General features: G+C 47.3%; 1 protein-coding gene across 2 annotated transcripts in view; it reads left to right on the top strand.

Moving 5' to 3' along the window:
- Positions 1 to 19,018, top strand: part of cobl (cordon-bleu WH2 repeat protein) — a 568,107-nt gene extending 549,089 nt beyond the window's left edge. For both annotated transcript variants that reach the window (XM_085988107.1, XM_085988108.1), the window contains 2 exons: positions 3,902 to 4,153; positions 17,956 to 19,018. In XM_085988107.1, coding sequence (XP_085844233.1) covers positions 3,902 to 4,153; positions 17,956 to 18,045 — 342 coding nt within the window. In that variant the 3' untranslated portion in view covers positions 18,046 to 19,018. The remainder of the gene's footprint in view (positions 1 to 3,901; positions 4,154 to 17,955) is intronic.
- The last annotated feature ends 777 nt before the right edge of the window (positions 19,019 to 19,795 follow it).

Raw genomic sequence — 19,795 nt, forward strand, 5'->3', positions numbered from 1 at the left:
TGCACTTGTTCGTGGAGTTCCAGCGCACCTGTTCCTGGAGTTCCAGCACCGCTGTTCTTCTGGATGGACCCAGAGGCAGAGGGTTGACATGCAGCTGAGCTGAGCTGGGAGAGCCCCGCGCCCTCCGACTAGGACTCTCCACTGCTGTCCCTGTCTCCACAATCTGCTGATGCTCACTTGTGAGCTGTGATACACCAGGTGACAACACTACTCTATCTCGCAATGGTCCCTCCGAGGTGTGAGTGCCTATGCTGGTGCTGGGTTGGCTGAATTCTGCTGACGCTGCACCCTCAGAGGTTGCAGCTTCCTCTGAGGAGTCTGGAGGCTCAGGCTGTTTCTCCTGGATAGTGGGGATGGGTGCTTGCGATGGTCCTGTGGGGGAGTAAAGGAAAGTGTCAGAGATGTGAGGCCAAGATAAAATGCACATTGCATATTGCAGATGATCATAAGTCCATCTGTTAGAGCTTCAGAATCATTATCAGCGACTCATGCAATGTCAATGAGAGAGATGAAAAACTATTCTGTCACCAGCTTTCTCTGATGCACCGGTCTGTCCGTCCTCCACTTACGCATCATCCTTGAGTCCCACGATCTCCAATTTTTAATTGGCTTTTAACTAGTTTCGGGATTGCTTCGAAAATCAGTTTAAGTGTGCAAAGTTGTTTTGGAAATCTTTCTGAGTGGTTTAAACTGTTGTTTGATTGTCTTTCTCCTGCTAGGGCCAGGGTCTCTTTTGTTGACTGGTGGCACGTATTGTATTATTCATGTGCTTGATGGTCCTGTAGGTTTCGGCGGGAACAGTCTTTCTCTGCGGGCTTATTGTCTTTATGTAGAATGGCTGGGATGGCCCAGAACATTCTCAGACAATCTGGCCTTTCCAATACTCAAACTGTCTGTCCCACAGTGTCCAACCCAGTCCCTTTGTTGCAGCTTTTCCACAGGCCTGAACATGCCTTTTAAACTAGCAGAAATGCTGGGGTTTTGATTTTAAACCCCTTTTGGCCCAATATTCCTTCAAACAGTCCAATATCTCTTCTTTTCTTACTTTGGGGGAATCTGTATAATTTTGCGAGCCTTGCAGAAGAGCACCTCCTTATTAGCTCTTGCTCCCTCCACCAAAGCTTGCAGAGCAACATCATCAAATCTGGGAGCAGACTTAGGTCTCCCGCTGCTCATATTGCCTCCAGGTCCCTCTCACAGCAAAGGCCAAAAGGTTGGCAGTCTGCAGAAGAAGCAAGGCTTCTTGCAGACCTTAAATGCAGCAGCAATGATGACGTCATCGGAGGCGAGTTTCAGACTGAAAAAACGAATTGGGCCATGGGTTCCCACACACTGGAACTCAATTGCCCAATTAGGTGAAAATCGCATCATTCTCCCACATCGATTTGGAATCGGGTGGATAACACGAAAAGCAGATGACACGACCCCAGCCCACCCCAATGACAAAATCGAGCCCAAAATGTTGCAAATGGGAATGGCAAAATAATACAGCATGAAAAATGGGGGCAGGGGTTATTGTCTGAAATTGTTGAACTCAATGTTGAGCCCGGAAGGCTGTAAAGTGCCTAATCGAAAGATGAGGTGCTGTTCCTCGAGCTTACGTTGAGCTTCATTGGAACAATGTAATAGGCCGAGGACAGAGAGATCAAAGTGGGAGTGAAGCGGAGAATTAAAGTGACAGGCGACCGGAAGCTCAGGGTCACCCTTACGGACTGAACGGAGGTGTTCCGTAAAGCGGTCGCCCAATCAGCGTTTGGTCTCCCCAATGTAGAGGAGACCGCATCGTGAGCAGCGAATACAGTATATTAAATTGCAAGAAGTACAAGTAAATCGCTTTTACCTCCCCCCTTCCTACTGTCCAGGGCCCCAAACACCCCTTCCAGGTGAAACAGCGATTTACTTGTACTTCTTGCAATTTAATATACTGTATTTGCTGCTCACGATTGTTTAGCATGCATGTAACCCTGTGTTGCAGCTTCCCCAGCTTGGCACCTCATTTTTAGGTACGCCTGGTGCTACTCCTGGCATGCTCTTCTACATGCCTCATTAAACCAGGGTTGGTCGCCTGGCTTGATGTTAATGGTAGAGTGAGGGATATGCCGGGCCATGAGATTACAGATTGCAGTGGGATACAATTCTGCTGCTGCTGATGGCCCACAGCGCTTCATGGATGCCCAGTTTTGAGCTGCTAGATCTGTTCTGAATCTATCCCATTTAGCACGGTGGTGGTGCCACACAACATGAAGAAGGGTGTCCTCAGTGTGAAGACGGGACTTCGTCTCCATAAGGACTGTGCGGTGGTCACTGCTACCAGTGCTGTCATGGACAGATGCATCTGCGACAGGTAGATTGGTGAGGGCGAGGTCAAGTAGGTTTTTCCTTCTTGTTGGTTCTCTCACCACCTGTCGCTGGCCCAGACTGGCAGTTATGTCGTTCAGGACTCTGCCAGTTCGGTCAGTAGTTGTGCTACCGAGCCACTCTTGGTGATGGATATTGAAGTCCCGCACCCAGAGTAAATTCTGTGTCCTTGTCTCCCACATGTGGTTTAGTTCATCTTTGAAAGGTTTGGCGAAGAACGCATAGGCACATGTAAAAGTCACGTTATCCAGTTCAGATCATGGGAGATCCTGTTGTTACACCCCTGGGGTTGTGCTATCATATAATTAGATATTGGGCGGTACGGGCTCACTCTTAAACGCAAGATGCTCAGATGCCCACGGGAGTGGCCAAACTTGTAACGGGCACATTTTCAATATGGTACGTAAACAAATTGCAGACGTGCACTCGATAACCAGTAGCAATTCCTAAGGCATATGTGGTACTATGACAAATACAATGGGCGGGATTTTCATTGGGCCGTAGAGTCGGGATTGGAGGCGTGCGGGGGGTTAAAATCCCGAAATTAGGGGTCCCGACTCCATCCCGCCCCCAAACCCGCCTCCATGCCAGTTTCAAAGGAGGGATTCCCGACGGCTCCAAACCACGCCAAGTTAGAGGAGGCAGGCCGTCGGGTTGAAGGACTTGGAGTGGTCGAGATGTCGGTGTTCAGGTGAGTGATGTGTGCATGAGTGCAAAGGTAAGTGTGTTTGGTGTGTCTAAAGTGATTAAATAAGTTTTACATACCTTTTCTTACCTTTTCAGCCTTCCTTCCTTTAGGTCTCGGGAGTCCCTCATCTCACCGGCACAGAAAGCAGAATGGCTGCGAACTGTCAAAAGTGACAGCCTGCAGCTTTCTGTGCAGGAGAGATTTCTAATTGAGTCTGTGGAGAAGGACTCATGTTAGAAGTAAGACTGTCAGTGTTTGACCGCTTCAAACAGCTGTGAAATGCTGATATTTCATCTGTCAAAAGCTCTTGACAGATGAAATGTCAGTCTGTGATGTCACCTGTTGCCGGGTGGCCCTTAATTGGCCTGCTGAGCCAATCAAGTCAAAATCGCGTGGATTGGCCGCATCTCGATGGAGGCGGGACTACAACTCCGAAAGTTGTCGTCCCGACTCCTGAATGAAAATCCTGCCCAATAGGTCCACAATTGTATCTGTCGCACCAGCCTCTGAGAGAAGGTGGGCAAGTCAACTTTGTGATGTACTGAGCAGAACTATCTTTTTTGTAAGTAGTGATCTTCAATAAGGCTATATTGTACTTTGAAAACAACAGTTATTTATCACAATAAAGCAAAAAAAAATGCACACCACTCCTTTAAAGTTAGTTTACTTATTATTGACCCTTTCTTAAGTTTAAATAATTTGGTATTTGATACCAAGAATTTTTTTTTAAATACACCAGTTTTATTCACAGATTACTTGCAACAGATCACTGCAACTTTCCATTTTGTTCATTTGTAATTATGATGCAAGTTGTTGCATATTTTTGGTAACAAGAATTACTTACTATTTTGACAGACAACTTCCACAACATCTAAAGAACTACAGGATACAAAAAATGCAGAATTTTCTGTATCAACAAGAGAATATTCTCAAACTAGGCAACCAGCAACATCTTCTATTGTTCTTCCTCCTGCTGCTCCTCCTCCTCCTCCAGATTTTCCAAAAACTGAAAAGTTTACTACCAAATCTGCTGGTACTCCAGAAGAGGCACGAACTGCATTATTGGAAGCGATTCAGTCTGGGACTGGTGCAGCGCGCCTAAGAAAGGTATGAATATTTTAACAAGTGAACATTCTCTTTCACCCATTTCCCAGTAGCCAATTTCAGACTTGCCTTGCTGGAGGATAGGGTGCAGGTTACTCCCAACACCTGGCCATTGGATGAAATACATGCAAGGCAAAATTAGTAAGGGGAAATGGAGAAGCTTAAAAAAAATAACCTTGTGGCCGAAATTCTGTGGGTATCTCTATCCCAAGCCATTCATGATTATTCTATCAGAGTCTCTGCCCCACCCCTTTTAATCAACGCTAAGTTCGTTCTCTGAAAAAATCAGTTATTAATATCACTGTAACCTTAATTTTCCCTTCTCAACAAATCTGGATCCAACTCCCTTTTAAAGAAATAACAACAGAAAATGCTGGAAGCACTCAGCAGGCCATGCAGCATCCGTGGAGAGAGAAACAGAGTTAACGTTTCAGGTCTGTGACCCTTTTAAAGATGTCAACTGACCTGGGATCAACTGTCCTCTCGAAGCCTGCTCACATGCTCACTGTCTTGTGGGGAAAACATGTTTTTTTTACCCTAATCATGCAAGTCCAAGCAACTAACAAAATATCCTGGCCTTCTAACACCCTCCATTGACTAAAGCATGCATTCTGAAAAACTGCAGTCATAATTTAAAAAAACACAGGTTTGGGGCGTTCCAGGTTTCAAGGCAAATTCCTCTTTTCCTTGGTCCACTCCTTACAATGTAAAACACAGCCGGGGCGGAACCAGGGGTGGTTACTCCATAAGGTGGGCATTCTCTTTCCTGAGCCTGAAAGGGGACCTGGCATAGCAGCGGCAGCTTGTGTGCTGAGTGAGTGTGGGAGTACAGGCCTCCACAAGGGCGTATGTAGGCCCCACTAGGCTAGGCAAGCTGCTTGGACTCCCAAAGTGCAAACTTTTGACAAAGCAGCTTGTTTGCTCTGGAGGCTTATTGGGACCATGGTCAGGGGTCGGGCGACCGTGGGCAAACCTCCATGCCCTTCCCCCATAGGTGGGAACCGGAGTTTTGGGCAGGTAGGTGCTGGAGATATGTCCAAAGTTGTGCTTGCACCCGCCTGATACATGCTAATGCCATGATGCATGCTTCCCACTGATCCTGCAAACTCTAGCAGGATCTTCACCAACGGGCACACAATATTGCACACTATACCGATGTAACCCCCGCTGCCCCCACCCCCCCCCCCCCCCCCCCCACCAGAATTGCGAGCCGAGAAATTTCAGGGACAAGTTTAACATCGTTAAATAGTCCATATTTTTTTCCTTCAGCATGTGGCAAAAAGATTCATGACTCATTTTTCCTTTTCTCTTCCTTCAATTGTGGTCATATTGACATAGTTTAAAGGGATAGGCAAGAAGTAGTGAAAAGACTGAATTTAATTATTTTGGGGTCATTGTTGTTTCTACCCTGGAAAAAAAATCTGCACAACTCTGGGTTCATTGTCTTGCACTGTTCTTTGGGGTGTTAGAGAGTGGTTGGAGTCTACTATCTTCTCAGCAGAATACTGTTTTAAGATACTGTCATACCTGGCTTATTTGGAGAAGGGTGAGCAGGGTGCACTACTGCATGCCACAGAGGTGAGGCATTATTGCAGGAGGGAGGGAATTTTTTCTGCCATTACCCTCTTGGGACGAAACAGGATGTTTTTGGAACTTTTAACTGACTTGGACGTTCCAGGGAGGTCGTGCAAGAGTTCCGCAACCTGCTGCAAGAGGGCCTGCAGCCAGACCACTGGATAGGCATGGCTCAGTCAATGCCAATCAAGGTCACTGCTGCCTTAAATATTTTCACCTCACATTATCGCCAGGATCTACTGAGATAAGTCACGTCTGTCAGTCAGCAGTGCATTGCTGCATAAAGCTGATGTCTTGTTCTGAAGAGCCAACAATTACATCCAGTTACCCTGGACCTTTAGGAGCAGCACGCTTAAGGTTCTTCAGAATAGTAGGATTTTTCCAGAGTCTATGGGGTGATTGATGGCACCCATGGTTTAGCTGAAAAGGAGTGTCCCTACATGAACCATAAGGGCTTCTACTTAATTAGTGTACAGCTTGTGTATAACTATTTGTACCAAATCATGCAAGTCACAGCAACGTTTCCAGGAAGCATTCATATGTTTTCATTTTACACCAGTCTTCCATTTCACCACTCTTGAATTCACAGATAGGGAAGGGCTGGTTCCTGGAGGATCAAGGATACCCACTCATCTCTTAGTTCATTATTTCTCTTCAGCATTCACACACACAAGCCCAGGGCCATCCTAAAATTACAATTGGCATTCTGAAGCAGTGCTTCCAGTGCATGGACAGGACATGGGCACACTGCAGTACCAGCCAATCAAAGTATCCAAGATCATTGTGGTTTGCTGCATTTTGCACACCACCATAGAATGGCATCCACTTGGAGGACCTGCACATAACACCAGTCTTGATGAGGCCAAAGAAGCACAGGAGGTTGCCCAGCAAAGCTGTTTGCCGGAGATTAGGCAGACCCTAATTCAGGACACTTTTTCCTGAACAGAATAACCCTCGCCTTCCCACTCCAAACACCATCTTCCTTGTCCCTGATAATAAATAAGAATCTCCAACAGTCCACCTCCCACCCTCATCACTATTCCCCTTCGCACAATTCATGGCCTGAATTTTAATAGTTTGACGGGCTGGGAGGCAGGGTGGGGGGTTTCAGAAGCAGTCAGGAAACCCGGGAAAACGGATTTACATAGGCCCTGTCGAATTTAACAGCAGGGCCTGATTTGCATGGGAAACCTCTGTTTCCTACCCACAGCCAGTCAGATTGAGAGGCTGGCTGGCTGTGGGTGGGTAAGCCTGCGGCACTAGGCTGCAGAGAGGAGGGAGGGAGGGATCGCATGGGGGTCGGGGGGCGGGGCAGAGCACGATTGGAGGCCTGCGGGGGTGGGAAGGGTCTCCGATTGCCGGGGGTGGGTTAGGCAGGGACGCTGTATCCAGGAGTTATGTGTAAAGGCACTTACCTCCTGGATCCAGCAGTCCTCGCCTTACTTTAGCTGGCGGGTTTCACGAGGCCTGTAAAATCCGACCAGCCAGAGTTAAATTTAAAATGGAGGTTAAATCTGAGGCATGCCAACTTTATTATAATATTTAAATGAACGGCCCGCTTTCTGGGAGTGGGTTGGCTGCCCACCAGCCCGCCCCCCCCCGAAGGGATAATTACTAGTCCTAGCCCCTTTTAGGGCTACCCCGGATCAGGCGTATGCCTCAGACGTTCACTTTCAACTAAAGTTTGCGGCAGCCGAATCCTAAAGACGCTTAATTGGGTCTAAAGGTCTGGACCACCTCTCCCTAAAGGAAAGGATCAGCCTGAAAATGTTACTGTCCTCCAGATAGCACTTTTAATAAGTTTAGCTAGACTGTAATGTTCCAGATAATGTTCCAGATATTATAAGGGTCCGGAAAACTCCCCCAGAATTCTGCAACTCCTCACCAAAGAGTGTACAGAAATTGAGTTTGCGAGTTTGATACAGAAGTCTTTTGTGAGACAATTCTAAAAATATATAGATTTATTAAAGAACCGACATGCAGTTTACAGTTGGTGAGTCAATCGCAACATTAACAGTTCCAAAAAGAGAAAGCTTTACAATCCTATTATCAGAGATCCTTACTCTCAAATCTTAACTTCGCTACAGTTTTACAGTTCTTAGTTTTCTACAGGATATCAACCAATATCAAATACCTTTGATCCTCGAGATACAAAGAGTTGGAGACTTACAGAGCCGCCTCTGAAGCCGAGAATCGCTTTGCCCCTTTAAAGCGAGTCTACTATCCCATTTGAGAGTTCAATATTTATAGCCTCTCCCAGTGGTATTTCCTTTAAGGTTTTCTGCTGATGTAAGCTAATTATCTCTAGTCATTTTTCTGCTGACCTCTGCAATTCTTACAGTCACCTCAGGGGGTAGCATTACAGAATTATGTCTCTTCTCTAGGTGTTCCAGGTTTAACATAAAAAACGGTGTAATGGCAGGTGCGTTTTACTTGATGTCATTTTTACGAAGGCAGATGTTTGTGCTTCTTTACGAGGTGTAAATTAGAACACCTTGTACAGGGTGAACTATTGTCTTGTTCCCAAAGGTTCAGCCTGTCGGGAGCCTTTAACCTTCTGTTTCAATAAGGTTATTGATTCAGTGTAAACAACTATCTTATCTCTAGCCAGAATGCTTTCACAGCTTTTTCAGTTAGGTTTCTAGATTTCCAGACCCAGTTTGTCATGTTTTAATAGGGCCAGAATATTTCATAGAATAGTGTATTTTTCTGAATAGGTTATATGGCTTATTCCTTAACACCCACACCCCCCATCCTGCCTCCATTAAAACCAAAAGTGGGCGGGTTGGAGGTGGCTTCTGGTCAGGATTCAGATTTTTATCATTTTAACTTCCCACCCTACCCCAACCCATCCATTTTTTGGGGTTAAAATTCCCCCGCATATCACAACCTCTGCAATGAAACTCAGCAAACTGGGAAACTGCTGTGACTGAATCATGCATTATGGAAATAGCTAGCTGTCTCTGAACCTAGTGCCTGCTACCATGGTACTATGAGTTCTGTGACGAATCTAAATGAGACAGGAGGAGACACTCCTGGCCTTTCCACCTTAATTTCCAGATACGTGGGCACCCCAAAAAGCTGGCTTGCACCAGAGCCTTCTGCTGATCAAAGGGTTTGAAGGTGCCTGGCAGCAAGTTGAAAACTGGCCTGAAATTAAACAGTATTTTTTTAAAACTTCGTTTGATTTTTGGGCCTGGAGTCCGTCTGACAGGAGGCCCCAAGGCCAGTGGATAGGGTTGCTTCTCTTCTGATGTCATTTCCTAGTGCAAGGCCCTGCCAGGAGACAGACCTGCACCAGGGATATGATCAGAGTTTCCTTCAGTTGTAGGAATCCAATAACTGAGGTCGACTCAGGAGATCAATCAAACAGGTCTTTAATGTAAGACTAAACGAGTTCAAACAGTTTGTTGAGATCGATACAGGAGAACCACGAAAACAGGTCTTAACAAGATGGAGATTCCACAAGGACTGCCCGGACAGTCACGTGGTTTGCGACGTGACGTCATCGCGTTTGCCCGCGCTCTTAAAGGGGCCACACCCCGTACATACAAACACTATATACAAAACACAGTAATGTCTAACACAATGGTACAGGCTTAGGCTGGTGTTAGAACAGCGTTAAAGGGAATTATATACAGTTGCCCAGAGTCATTCAGTGGCTCCGCCACATGCGCCCCCCCAGAATTCGCTTTAACGGACAAAGTCAAACGGTGAGGGGGTCTGATGAGCCTGTCAGAACGACTCCTGTACTCCTGAGGCGGAGGCTGTTGGGCGGCTGGCGGTCTGGCGGGCGGTTGCACTTGGTCTGCTGTAACGGCGATGGGTGGCCGACCTCGTCTCGGCGGTTGTGCTGTTTCGACGGGGCGGTCGAGGTCCAGATGTGCTGGCTTTAAGCGATCGACCAAAATGTGGTCCGGTTTACCACCGACATCTACCGTGAAGGTTTTGTCCCCTGTCTCCAACACGCGGAAGGGACCAGTATATGGGGCCTTGAGTGGATCCCTATGAGCATCATGGCGAATAAAGACGTACTCAGCCTTGTGAAGCTCCGGGGGAAGGTGCGAACTCTGCAGCCCGTGGTGTGAAGTGGGCACCGGTTCGAAGCATCTGGCCACCTCCTGGTGACTAGTAAGCTGGTCCGACGCGGACCATGGCTTCGTCGAAACTGGCAGGAAATCCCCCGGGACTCGCAGCGGCTGACCATACACCAGCTCCGCTGATGAAGAGCGAAGGTCTTCTTTGGGGGCTGTGCGAAGGCCCAACAGGACCCACGGTAGCTTGTCTGCCCATCCAGCGTCCTGGAGGCTGGCCCTCGGGTGGCTTTCAGTGATCGGTGGAAACGTTCACAGAGGCCATTCGCCTGTGGGTGGTAGGCTGTGGTGTGATGTAATTTGACACCGAGTCCTTGGGCCACTGCATTCCAGAGTTCGGAGGAAAACTGCAGTCCTCCGTCGGAAGAAATATCTGCGGGCACTCCGAAACGGGCGACCCAAGTGGAAATGAACGCCCTGGCCATGTCCGCCGAAGTAGTGGATGACAGGGGAACCGCCTCCGGCCATCTGGTGCTGCGGTCAACCATGGTCAGGATGTGTGAAAAACCATGGGAGGGTGGGAGTGGTCCTACCAGGTCCACATTGACATGGTCAAAACGTCGCTCCGGAACTGTGAAGGTGGCCAACGGAGCTTTGACGTGGCGCTGTACTTTGGCCTTTTGACAGACCACGCAGGTGTTGGCCCAGTCGCGGACATCCTTGTGCATGCTGACATCAGCTTCTGCGAGGCCTTCATTCCTGGGTGTGACAACCCATGTATGGCGTCGAACACTTTACGGCGCCAGACGACCGGCACGACCAGGCGAGGGTCCCGTACGGAGACGTCACACAACAGCGTGGTACCTGCCGAATGGAACTTGACGTCGGCCAACCGGAGGCCAGTGACGGTCATTCTGCAGGCTTGGACTTCTGGGTCTGAGGCTTGGTCCGCTGCCATAAGGGCGTAATCGATGCCCAAATGAACCGTATTGACGGTCGCGCGGGAGAGGCAGTCTGCCACCAGGTTGTCCTTACCGGCCACGTGCTGTATATCCGTGGTGAATTCGGATATGTAGGTCAGTTGACGTTGCTGTTGGGATGACCACGGTTCGGCGGTCTTGGCCATGGCAAAAGTTAGTGGCTTATGGTCCACAAAGGCCGCGAAAGGACGTCCTTCCAGGAGGAAGCGAAAATGGCGGATGGCCAGAAAAAGGGCGAGCAACTCCCGGTCGAACGTGCTATACGCTCTCTCGTTCCGCCATAATTGACGGCTGAAGAATGCCAACAGCTGCCACGTCCCGTTCACCCACTGCTCTTGCACGGCGCCGATTGCATAGTCTGACGCGCGGTGGTGAGGGCGATGGTGGCTCCTGGCAGCGGGTGCGCCAGCATGGTTGCGTTGGCTAAGGCGCTTTTGGTGTCGTTGAACGCTCGGGCCATGTCGTCCATCCAGTCTACCGGGTTCTTGCCAGTCTTGCCCTTGAGGGCCTCGTACAGAGGCTGCATGAGTAGTGCTGCCTTAGGCACGAAACAGTGGTAAAAGTTTACCATGCCTAGGAATTCCTGCAGGGCCTTAATGCTTTGCGGGCGTGGGAAGGATATCACCGCCTCTACCTTCGCTTGTAAAGGAACCGCTCCCTCTGCGGTGATGCGATGTCCCAGGAAATCAATTTGGCGCAGGCCAAACTGACACTTGGCCAGGTTGATAATCAGGCCATGTTGGCTGAGGCGTCGAAAAAGGGTGCATAGGTGACAGATATGTTCTTCTTTAGTGGGACTGGCAGTTAGGATATCGTCCAGGTAGACGAAGAGGAACTTGAGGTCCTGCAGCACGGAGTCCATCAGGCGTTGGAAAGCCTGGGCGGCGTTCTTTAATCCAAACGGCATTCGCAGAAACTCAAAGAGGCCGAATGGGGTGATGACTGCGGTCTTCTGGACGTCCTGTGGGTGCACTGGGACCTGGTGGTAGCCCATACAAGGTCGACTTTCGAGAAGACAGTGCTCCCTGCCAAATGGGCAGAGAAATCCTGGATGTGGGGGATCGGGTACCGATCAGGAGTGGTGGCGTCGTTTAGGCGTCGATAGTCGCCGCATGGTCGCCATCCGCCGCCAGGTTTCGGGACGATATGGAGGGGTGAAGACCAGGGGCTATTCGACCGGCGAATAATCCCTAACTCTTCCATGGTCGCGAACTCCGCCTTTGCGACCGCCAGCTTGCCAGGCGCCGGGCCCGCGCGTAGACCGGGGGGCTGTTGGTGGTGATGTGGTGTTCCACACCATGTTTCGTGGCTGTGGAGGAGAACGTGGGTCTTGTCAGGTCGGGAAATTCGGTGAGCAGACGAGCGAACTCATCAGGAGTCGGGAAAGCACAGGCAACGGTGCGCGACGTAGTGTTACTGCGGTAACAAGGGATAGAATTGAAAGTTGCCACGTTGATCAACCGCCGGTTCTTCACGTCGACCAGGAGGCTGTTGGCGCACAGGAAATCCGCGACGAGAATGGGTTGAGAAACCTTGGCCGTCACAAACTCCCAGTGAAAACGTTGCCCCCCGAAGCACACCTCCACTCGCCGTCTGCCGAAGGTCCGAATTGCCCCGCCATTGACCGCTTCAAGGGCGAGGCCATGATTCCCTGCCTGCACATCGAGGGTGGACGCGGGTAAAATGCTGCACTGCGCTCCGGTGTCGCACAGCAAACGATGACCGGAGAGCGTATCGGTGATGAAAAGCAACTTGCTCGCGTTGCCAATTGCCATGGCGGCCGCGGGGCGCCCGTTAGACCCGTTCCTCAGTAGTCGCAGTTGTTTTATTTTTTGGAAAAGCTGCAGGGAGGGCAGCAACATCGCGCCTTCGCGCCGAACTGCGCGTGGTAGAAACACAGCCCAGCAGGCTGACGAGCTGGGGCGGCGTCTGTGGGGGATGGGTGCCTCGTGGCGGTGCAGTACTGCTACGTTACCGCGAAAATTTGTCCGTCCGCGAGTGCCGCGCAGTCTTCTACCTCGGATCTGGCCAGGGCAGTTTGCACCTGCTCAGGCAGCTGGCTGAGGAATAGTTCACGGAATAGGAAGCATTCCGGTTCTGAGCCCAGGAGTGTGAGCATTTGGCTCATCAACTCCGAAGGCTTGGAGTCCCCGAGCCCGGGCATAGCGAGCAATCGACGGGCGTGTTCCGATTTAGTGAGCCCGAAAACTTGCAACAACCGCGCCTTGAGGGTTTCATACTTGCGCTCCATTGGAGGGTTCTCGAGGAGGCTGACGATCTGCGAGGCGGTAGAGCTGTCGAGTGCGGAGACCACATAGAGATATTTGGTCTGATCCGCAACGATGTCCCTCAGGGCGAACTGTGCCTCGACCTGAATGAACCACGAGGTCGCTTGCTGCTCCCAGAACTGCGGTAGCTTCAGCGAAACGGCGTTGGCCTCCATGCTGTGTTCTTTTTGTGAAAAACGTTCACAAAAAACGGGGTCACCAATGTAGGAATTGACGAATTCCTAACCAATAACTGAGGTCAACTCAGGAGATCAATCAAACAGGTCTTTAATGTCAGACTAAACGAGTTCAAACAGTTTGTTGAGATCGATACAGGAGAACCACGAAAACAGGTCTTAACAAGATGGAGATTCCACGAGGACTGCCCGGACAGTCACGTGGTTTGCGACGCGACGTCATCGCGTTTGCCCGTGTTTTCCCGCGCTCTTAAAGGGGCCACGCCCCGTACATACAAACACTATATACAAAACACAGTAATGTCTAACACAGTGGTACAGGCTTAGGCTGGTGTTAGAACATCGTTAAAGGGAATTATATACAGTTGCCCAGAGTCATTCAGTGGCTCCGCCACACAGTATCTTAATATTTTCTAATGTTTAGTTCAGACTAATCGTAGAGAAAGACTGCTCCTAGAACATCTCCAACAATTCCAATTGATATATAATAAAATCACTTGTTTGATAACCACATGGGGATTGTTTACACAGCTGGGTTCTTCTCACCTGGAAGCTGATTATTAACTAATTTATCAATATGAATTGAGACATATCACTGCAGTCTGACCTTGACCTTTTAGTATTAAATAAATTGTGTTTTGCCAAGATGTCTTTCAGCAGATGTTAGGCGATTTGTCTGACATAAAGGGGTCGATTTTAACCCGGATCAGGATTTGAGTGGGTGTAGCAAGGCGAGAGCAAAACGCACTCACTGACCGAGATAGCAGGCCTGGATATTTTAATTCCCAGGCCTCATTTAAATTTGATTGGCAGGTTTCCCACCTGATCGCATCAGGAATGGGAAGCCTGCCACTTTCTGAACATAATTTTAGGTGGGCCTCCAGAGGCTTATTTCAAGTGGGAATGCACTTCTTAAAGGAAGGTTGCATTCACTTTACTGATGTTGCTGTCTTTTACTGCTGCAAAGTGTAAGATAAGTCGGAAGCAAGTTTGCAGGTTTTCTGAAGACTCACTGGAGGATCTGGTGGAAGAGGTGAGAGCGAGGAGCAAAGTTCTCTTTCCCACCAGTCGAAAGAAGAAACCCAAAATGGAGGTTCACCAGGCCTGGGGGAAAGGTAGCTGAGGTTATCGGCTCCAGGAGCTTCACACCAGAGCCTGAGTTCAGTGCAGAAAATGTTTCAATTACCTGACAAGAGCAGAAAGGGTGAGTACTGCTCTTCATTTCTCCATTTCTCAGTAATAACTGGCAGCAGTCTTTCCCCTCCACTCCCCCAGCACGTTTAACAATTCCCTCCCCTGCATTGCATCCTTCACTGCCCATCACATGGGCACACTATACCAGCCCATTCTTAGCCCTTGCTTGTTGCCTTCACAGCAACCACTAACGTCATTCTCTTTTCACATGGTAGTTAATCCAGAACTCCTCTCATGAATCCTTCCTCACTTCACACTCCAGCCACTTGCTTTCCATTCAGTACCTCCCCATCTTGCTTGCATCTTGCTTCTTTTCTCTCAGTATATGCACAACAAGCAGAAGCTCAACACGTGCACTCTCCTTTTCAGTAGATACTAACTCTCACCCTCTCTTTCTGCAGAACACAATGCACAACACAAGGGAGAGGATTGAGACTGGGGGAGGAACACCAGGCATCATGATGCTCTCCCAGCTGAAACATCAATCTCTCGAGATAAGTAACCCCTTGAGAGCTGTCCTTGTTGGGGATTTTGAGGATGGAGGCCTATCTGAACTGGGTCTCTAACTAGTACTTGTACCCCTTCATGTACCTCAGAAAAACACACATTCAGCCCTTTTGACAACATAAAACTACATTGTGAAGTCTATCATCTGCTATTCTGCAGCACACCAGTGTCAGAATAACTCTTGTCCCTTTTCTCTTTCCTCTAGGTCATTCGCAGCAGCAAGACCCCGCAGAAGAACAAACCTCAGAGGAGGAAAATCCTTCTGAGGAGGCATGCATTCCATCCCTCCCAACCCCCGTGAGACTATTAGTTACAGGGATCAGCATGTGGTGTGCGCCCAGCATGAAGGAGCAGGTAGTGGTGGCAGGGACAGCCCAGAAGATGGCTCACCACAGGGTGAGGTCCTCTCCCAGCTCTGCTGGAGAACACAGAGATGCGGACTTCAGGGGCCCAGCTATGCCTCACACAAGCAGTTATACAAGGCACTGGGAGGATTGCAAGAAGTTTTAAAACAATGGCAGAAAGTATGGAGGATTCTGCTTAAGCTAGTATGGTGTCATCTCGCATGGTGTCATCACTCAGTCTACCATGGACAATCTGGTCAGCTCCAGGGATGTTTTTGCTGGGCTCCCACAACAGGAGTCAATGTTACCAGCCTTTGCGGCTTTGGTGGAAGCTAACGGCTACCATCCAGACTCTGGGCTCCACATTGGAAAGACTAGTGGTCTGAATACATCGGGGCTTTCAAGTCATCACTCATCTCCTGCAGTTTGCTCTCCTGCTGGTCAGTGGGTGTGAGCCCCCGCCCCATGGGAGTGGCAGTGGTGCAATGACTATGACATGGGTTGCACTCTGTCTGGATATCAGCGTGTCTGCTTTTTTGCCACCCCCTCAACCAGCACACACCATGATGCCAGAAAGCTGGTTGGGCCAGAATTCCCTGGCAGCAGTCTAATTGCTGCAGTCTGCAGCTGGGCCCTCACAGGTACGAGCACCCAGAAGTTGCTGGCCACGAGCATCTCAAAGGTTCCAATATGAGCGAGAGCAGCCTTTCACCAGCTTTGCTGAAGCCACTGGGGGAGCACCTCGTAAGCAACGTTCCCTTTAAGCTGCGTGGCCACGCAGCGCTCTGCAGCTCCCGCACAGCCAGCTCACCAGCTTTTAAATAGGAAAAATCGCGCATGCACGGTATTTTGAATGGGCTGCACACCCCAAAAAAAATTTAAAGGAACGTTATTCGTAAGAGTAGTTGAGTTAGTTACCCTTCTTTTGAAAAAAGGACTATGGATTGCCACTTGGGTGAAAGATGAATTCAAAGCAATTATTGTGTTAGCCATTAAATTTTATCACATTTAGTCTGTGATGTATTTTCATAGCAGCTTCTGAATCTGTATTGTCAGTATCTATTCCTATAAAAGTTGGCTGAATGGTTTCTATTGGGGTGAAATATGTCTTGGACGGTAGTGCAATACGCGCGATAACGCATCGGCAGCCTGTTTTACACTCTAACCAGTCTGCTTTTAAATTGAAGTCACTGGAAAAATTAAGCAAAAATGGCACCCATGATAAGCTTAATCAGGTGAATACAGTAACAAAAAGACAGAAACAAGCAATGTCCACACTCAAAAATCCTTTGGAAATCCACAAAGCACAATAGCACACACATCCCTATGATCTGAGTGCCAGCAGGCTTCATGCATTTAAACGTAAATATTGCTTCCAGTGAGTCAGTCAGCACCTGAAGCCAATCCTGCAATATTTTACTCAGTGAGTTTGCTGCTGGGCAGGTTTCTGACCCGCCCAAATAAAATTGTGTCAGGGTCTTAATGATATCGTACGACCCTGATTTGCATGCATTTATGAGGCAATCACCTGCATTTGGCAGGCATCTCATCCACCTAAATGTAGTGAGCAGTAACAGTGGTGGCCAGTAGGATTACAGCGGGAATGGAGCAATAAGTCAAAATGCTCGATTTTGCCCCTTTCCACCAGGCGAGGTGAGTTCAAATTGACCTCCAAGTCTTACATAAATCAAAAATTCCACCAGCTCAACATCAGAAGTACCGAAGTACTTTGGCCTCTGCCACAAACTCCATTCTCGTGTCACTAATTCCATACCCCTCGCTGGTTACTCTCTCAGATTGAACCTGACTGTTCATAATCTTGCTGTCCTGTTCGACCCTTATTTGAGTTTTAAACCCCACATTCTATCTATCACCAGGACAGCTTACTTACACTTCCAGAACATTTCCCATCTCCACTCCAACCTCATCACCTTTGCGGCTGAAACCCTTATACTTGCCTTAGTCACCCCAAAACTCGACCACTTTTAACACTGTCCTTGCTGGTCTCCCATCCCCTACCCTCCATAAACTCCAACTTGTCCAAAACTCAGTTACACCAATCCTGTCCTACTCACCCAGCACCCCCGTCCTTACTTACATTGAATTCCTGCCTAAAATGCACAAATTCAAAATCATTGTCCTAGTCTATAATTCCCTCCATAGCCTTGCACATCTGTCTCTGCAATATCTTCTAGTCGCATCTCCTGAATGCTCTGTTCCTGACTTTGGTCTTCAAACATCCTCTCTTCCTTTGCCCCACCATTTGTGGTAAAGCCTGCAAATGCCTTAGACCTACTGTTTGGAATGCCCTCCTTTGCCTTTCCACCTTCTAAAAGCTTCACAAGATGCCTCTCTTTAACATGTTACATCTCTAACTTTTTCCAGTTCTGATGAAAAGTCATCAACCTGAAATGTTAACTCTATTTCTCTCTCCACAGATGCTGCCTGACCTACTGAGTATTTCCAGCATTTTCTGTTTTTATTTCAGATTTCCAGCATTTTGCTTTTGCCTCTCTTTGACAAATGTTTTGGTCACCTCTCCTGATCTCATGTCCTTGCATTTACCTTATGCTTATTTGTGAAGCATTAGTTTACACTAAAGGCACTATATAAATGGAAATTGTTATTGATGTGAGCTTTCCTGTTGTACTTAAATATAAAAACATTGTATTATTGTAATGTTATTTTAAGCTTATTTCTATTTTAGGTCTCTGTTCCCTCAAATACAATGCAAATCAATGGAAGGACAAGTTCTGTACAAACATCAAGCTGCTGCACCCCGTCCATTTCTTCATGAGCAACATTGCAAATAATTGCACGATGACCTTAAATTCTCATTCAGAACATTAAATGTAAGACAACACAGAGGAAATGAAGGAAACAATTTTATTGCACACCTATATGTGACAATTCTGCATAATGTGGTCCGTTCTTTATTGTGTATGTCACCAAATGCAGATATATTTTAAGTAGAACACATTATTGAAACTAAGCATGTAACTGAACTATACCAATTTATTGCTAATACAATAGACACAACCATTGTTGAGAATCCCTTGTAAGCAGCAGGATCTCTTTGTTAATTTATACATAGTGAATGTTCTGCAATAACTTTTCAAAAGCTGAAGTGATTTCAAAGCAAAAGCTCTCAAAATATTATTGAACAGTACTTCTGAACATAGGTTTGTACTAACTGTGCCAAAATCTATGTTTTTTTTTAATCCTGCAAATGCAGTCTTGCCATTGAAGTGAAATATTATTTGGCATTTAATTCAAAGTATTTGCATTGCTAGTATTTACCAAGTATCTAATGTAAACTATAACATACATTTTGTAATTTATGATATGATCTGACTTTGTATCTAATTATCTAGAATAATTGATTTTTTTCTTTTGACAAAATGAGAATCAAAACTAGTACTATAAATTTGCATTGATGGAAGTATTTTTCTATATTATAGTATATGGGATTGCTGGTAACACGAGGAACAATAGATATGATTTAACAGTTTCTGAAGAGAAAAAGATGTAGCTGATTTCTGTATAATGTTTATATGTATTACTAAATGCAACTTGTGCCATAGTTGAAAATTGATATGATTAATAACATGTCCATTTACTTAATTGACTTGGTACAGAAATTTTGTTTTTATTGTATATTATTATAATGCGAACCTTTTGAAAGTTTTAAATTATAGCTTATGCACAAAGCAAAAAAAGCAATACATTAACATTCTGTATATGATAAATTAAAATTACCTCTTAGGACATCTTCCATCGTGTTGTGTGGCACTACCACCGTGCTAAATGGGATAGAGTAAAAACAGATTCAGCAGCTGAAAATGTTCATCCTTTAGTTGCTGTGAGCCATCAGCAACAGCAGAATTGTATACCACCATAATCTGTAACCTCATGGCCCAACATATCCCATACTTCTCCATCACCATCAAGCCAGATAGCCAACCCTGGTTCAATGAAGAGTGTGGAAGAGCATGCTGGTAGCAGCACCAAAATGAGACGCCAACCTGGTGAAGCTACAACACCTGTATTCTAAACAGTGAAAGCAGCATGCTATAGACAGAGCTAAGAAATCCCACTACTAACAGATCAGGTCAAAGTTCTGCAACCCTGCCACATCCAGTCGTACATGTGGTGCATAATTAACCAACTAACGAGAAGAGGAGGGTCCATGAACATCCCCATCCTCAACGACGGCAGAGCCAGAAAGTGAGTGCAAAGAACAATACTGAAGCATTTATAGACATCATCAGCCAGAAATGCAGATGGATGATCCTTCTCAGCCTCCTCTAAGATCCCCCTATCACAGAAGCCAGTCTTCATCCAATTCGATTCACTCCACATGATATCAAGGACCAGTTGAGTACACTGGACACATAACTTTGAACACCTCTATTAAATCTCCCCTTAATCTTTTCTGCTCTAAGGAGAACAATCCCAGCTTCTCTAATCTCTCCACATAACTAAAGTCCCTCATCACTGGTACCATTCTGGTAACACCCTCTCCAAGACCTTGATATCCTTCCTGG

The sequence above is a fragment of the Somniosus microcephalus genome, chromosome 5 (assembly GCF_052327205.1).
Source record: "Somniosus microcephalus isolate GS21.2 chromosome 5, FLI_Smic_1.0, whole genome shotgun sequence".
Classification (NCBI taxonomy): Eukaryota; Metazoa; Chordata; class Chondrichthyes; order Squaliformes; family Somniosidae; genus Somniosus; species Somniosus microcephalus.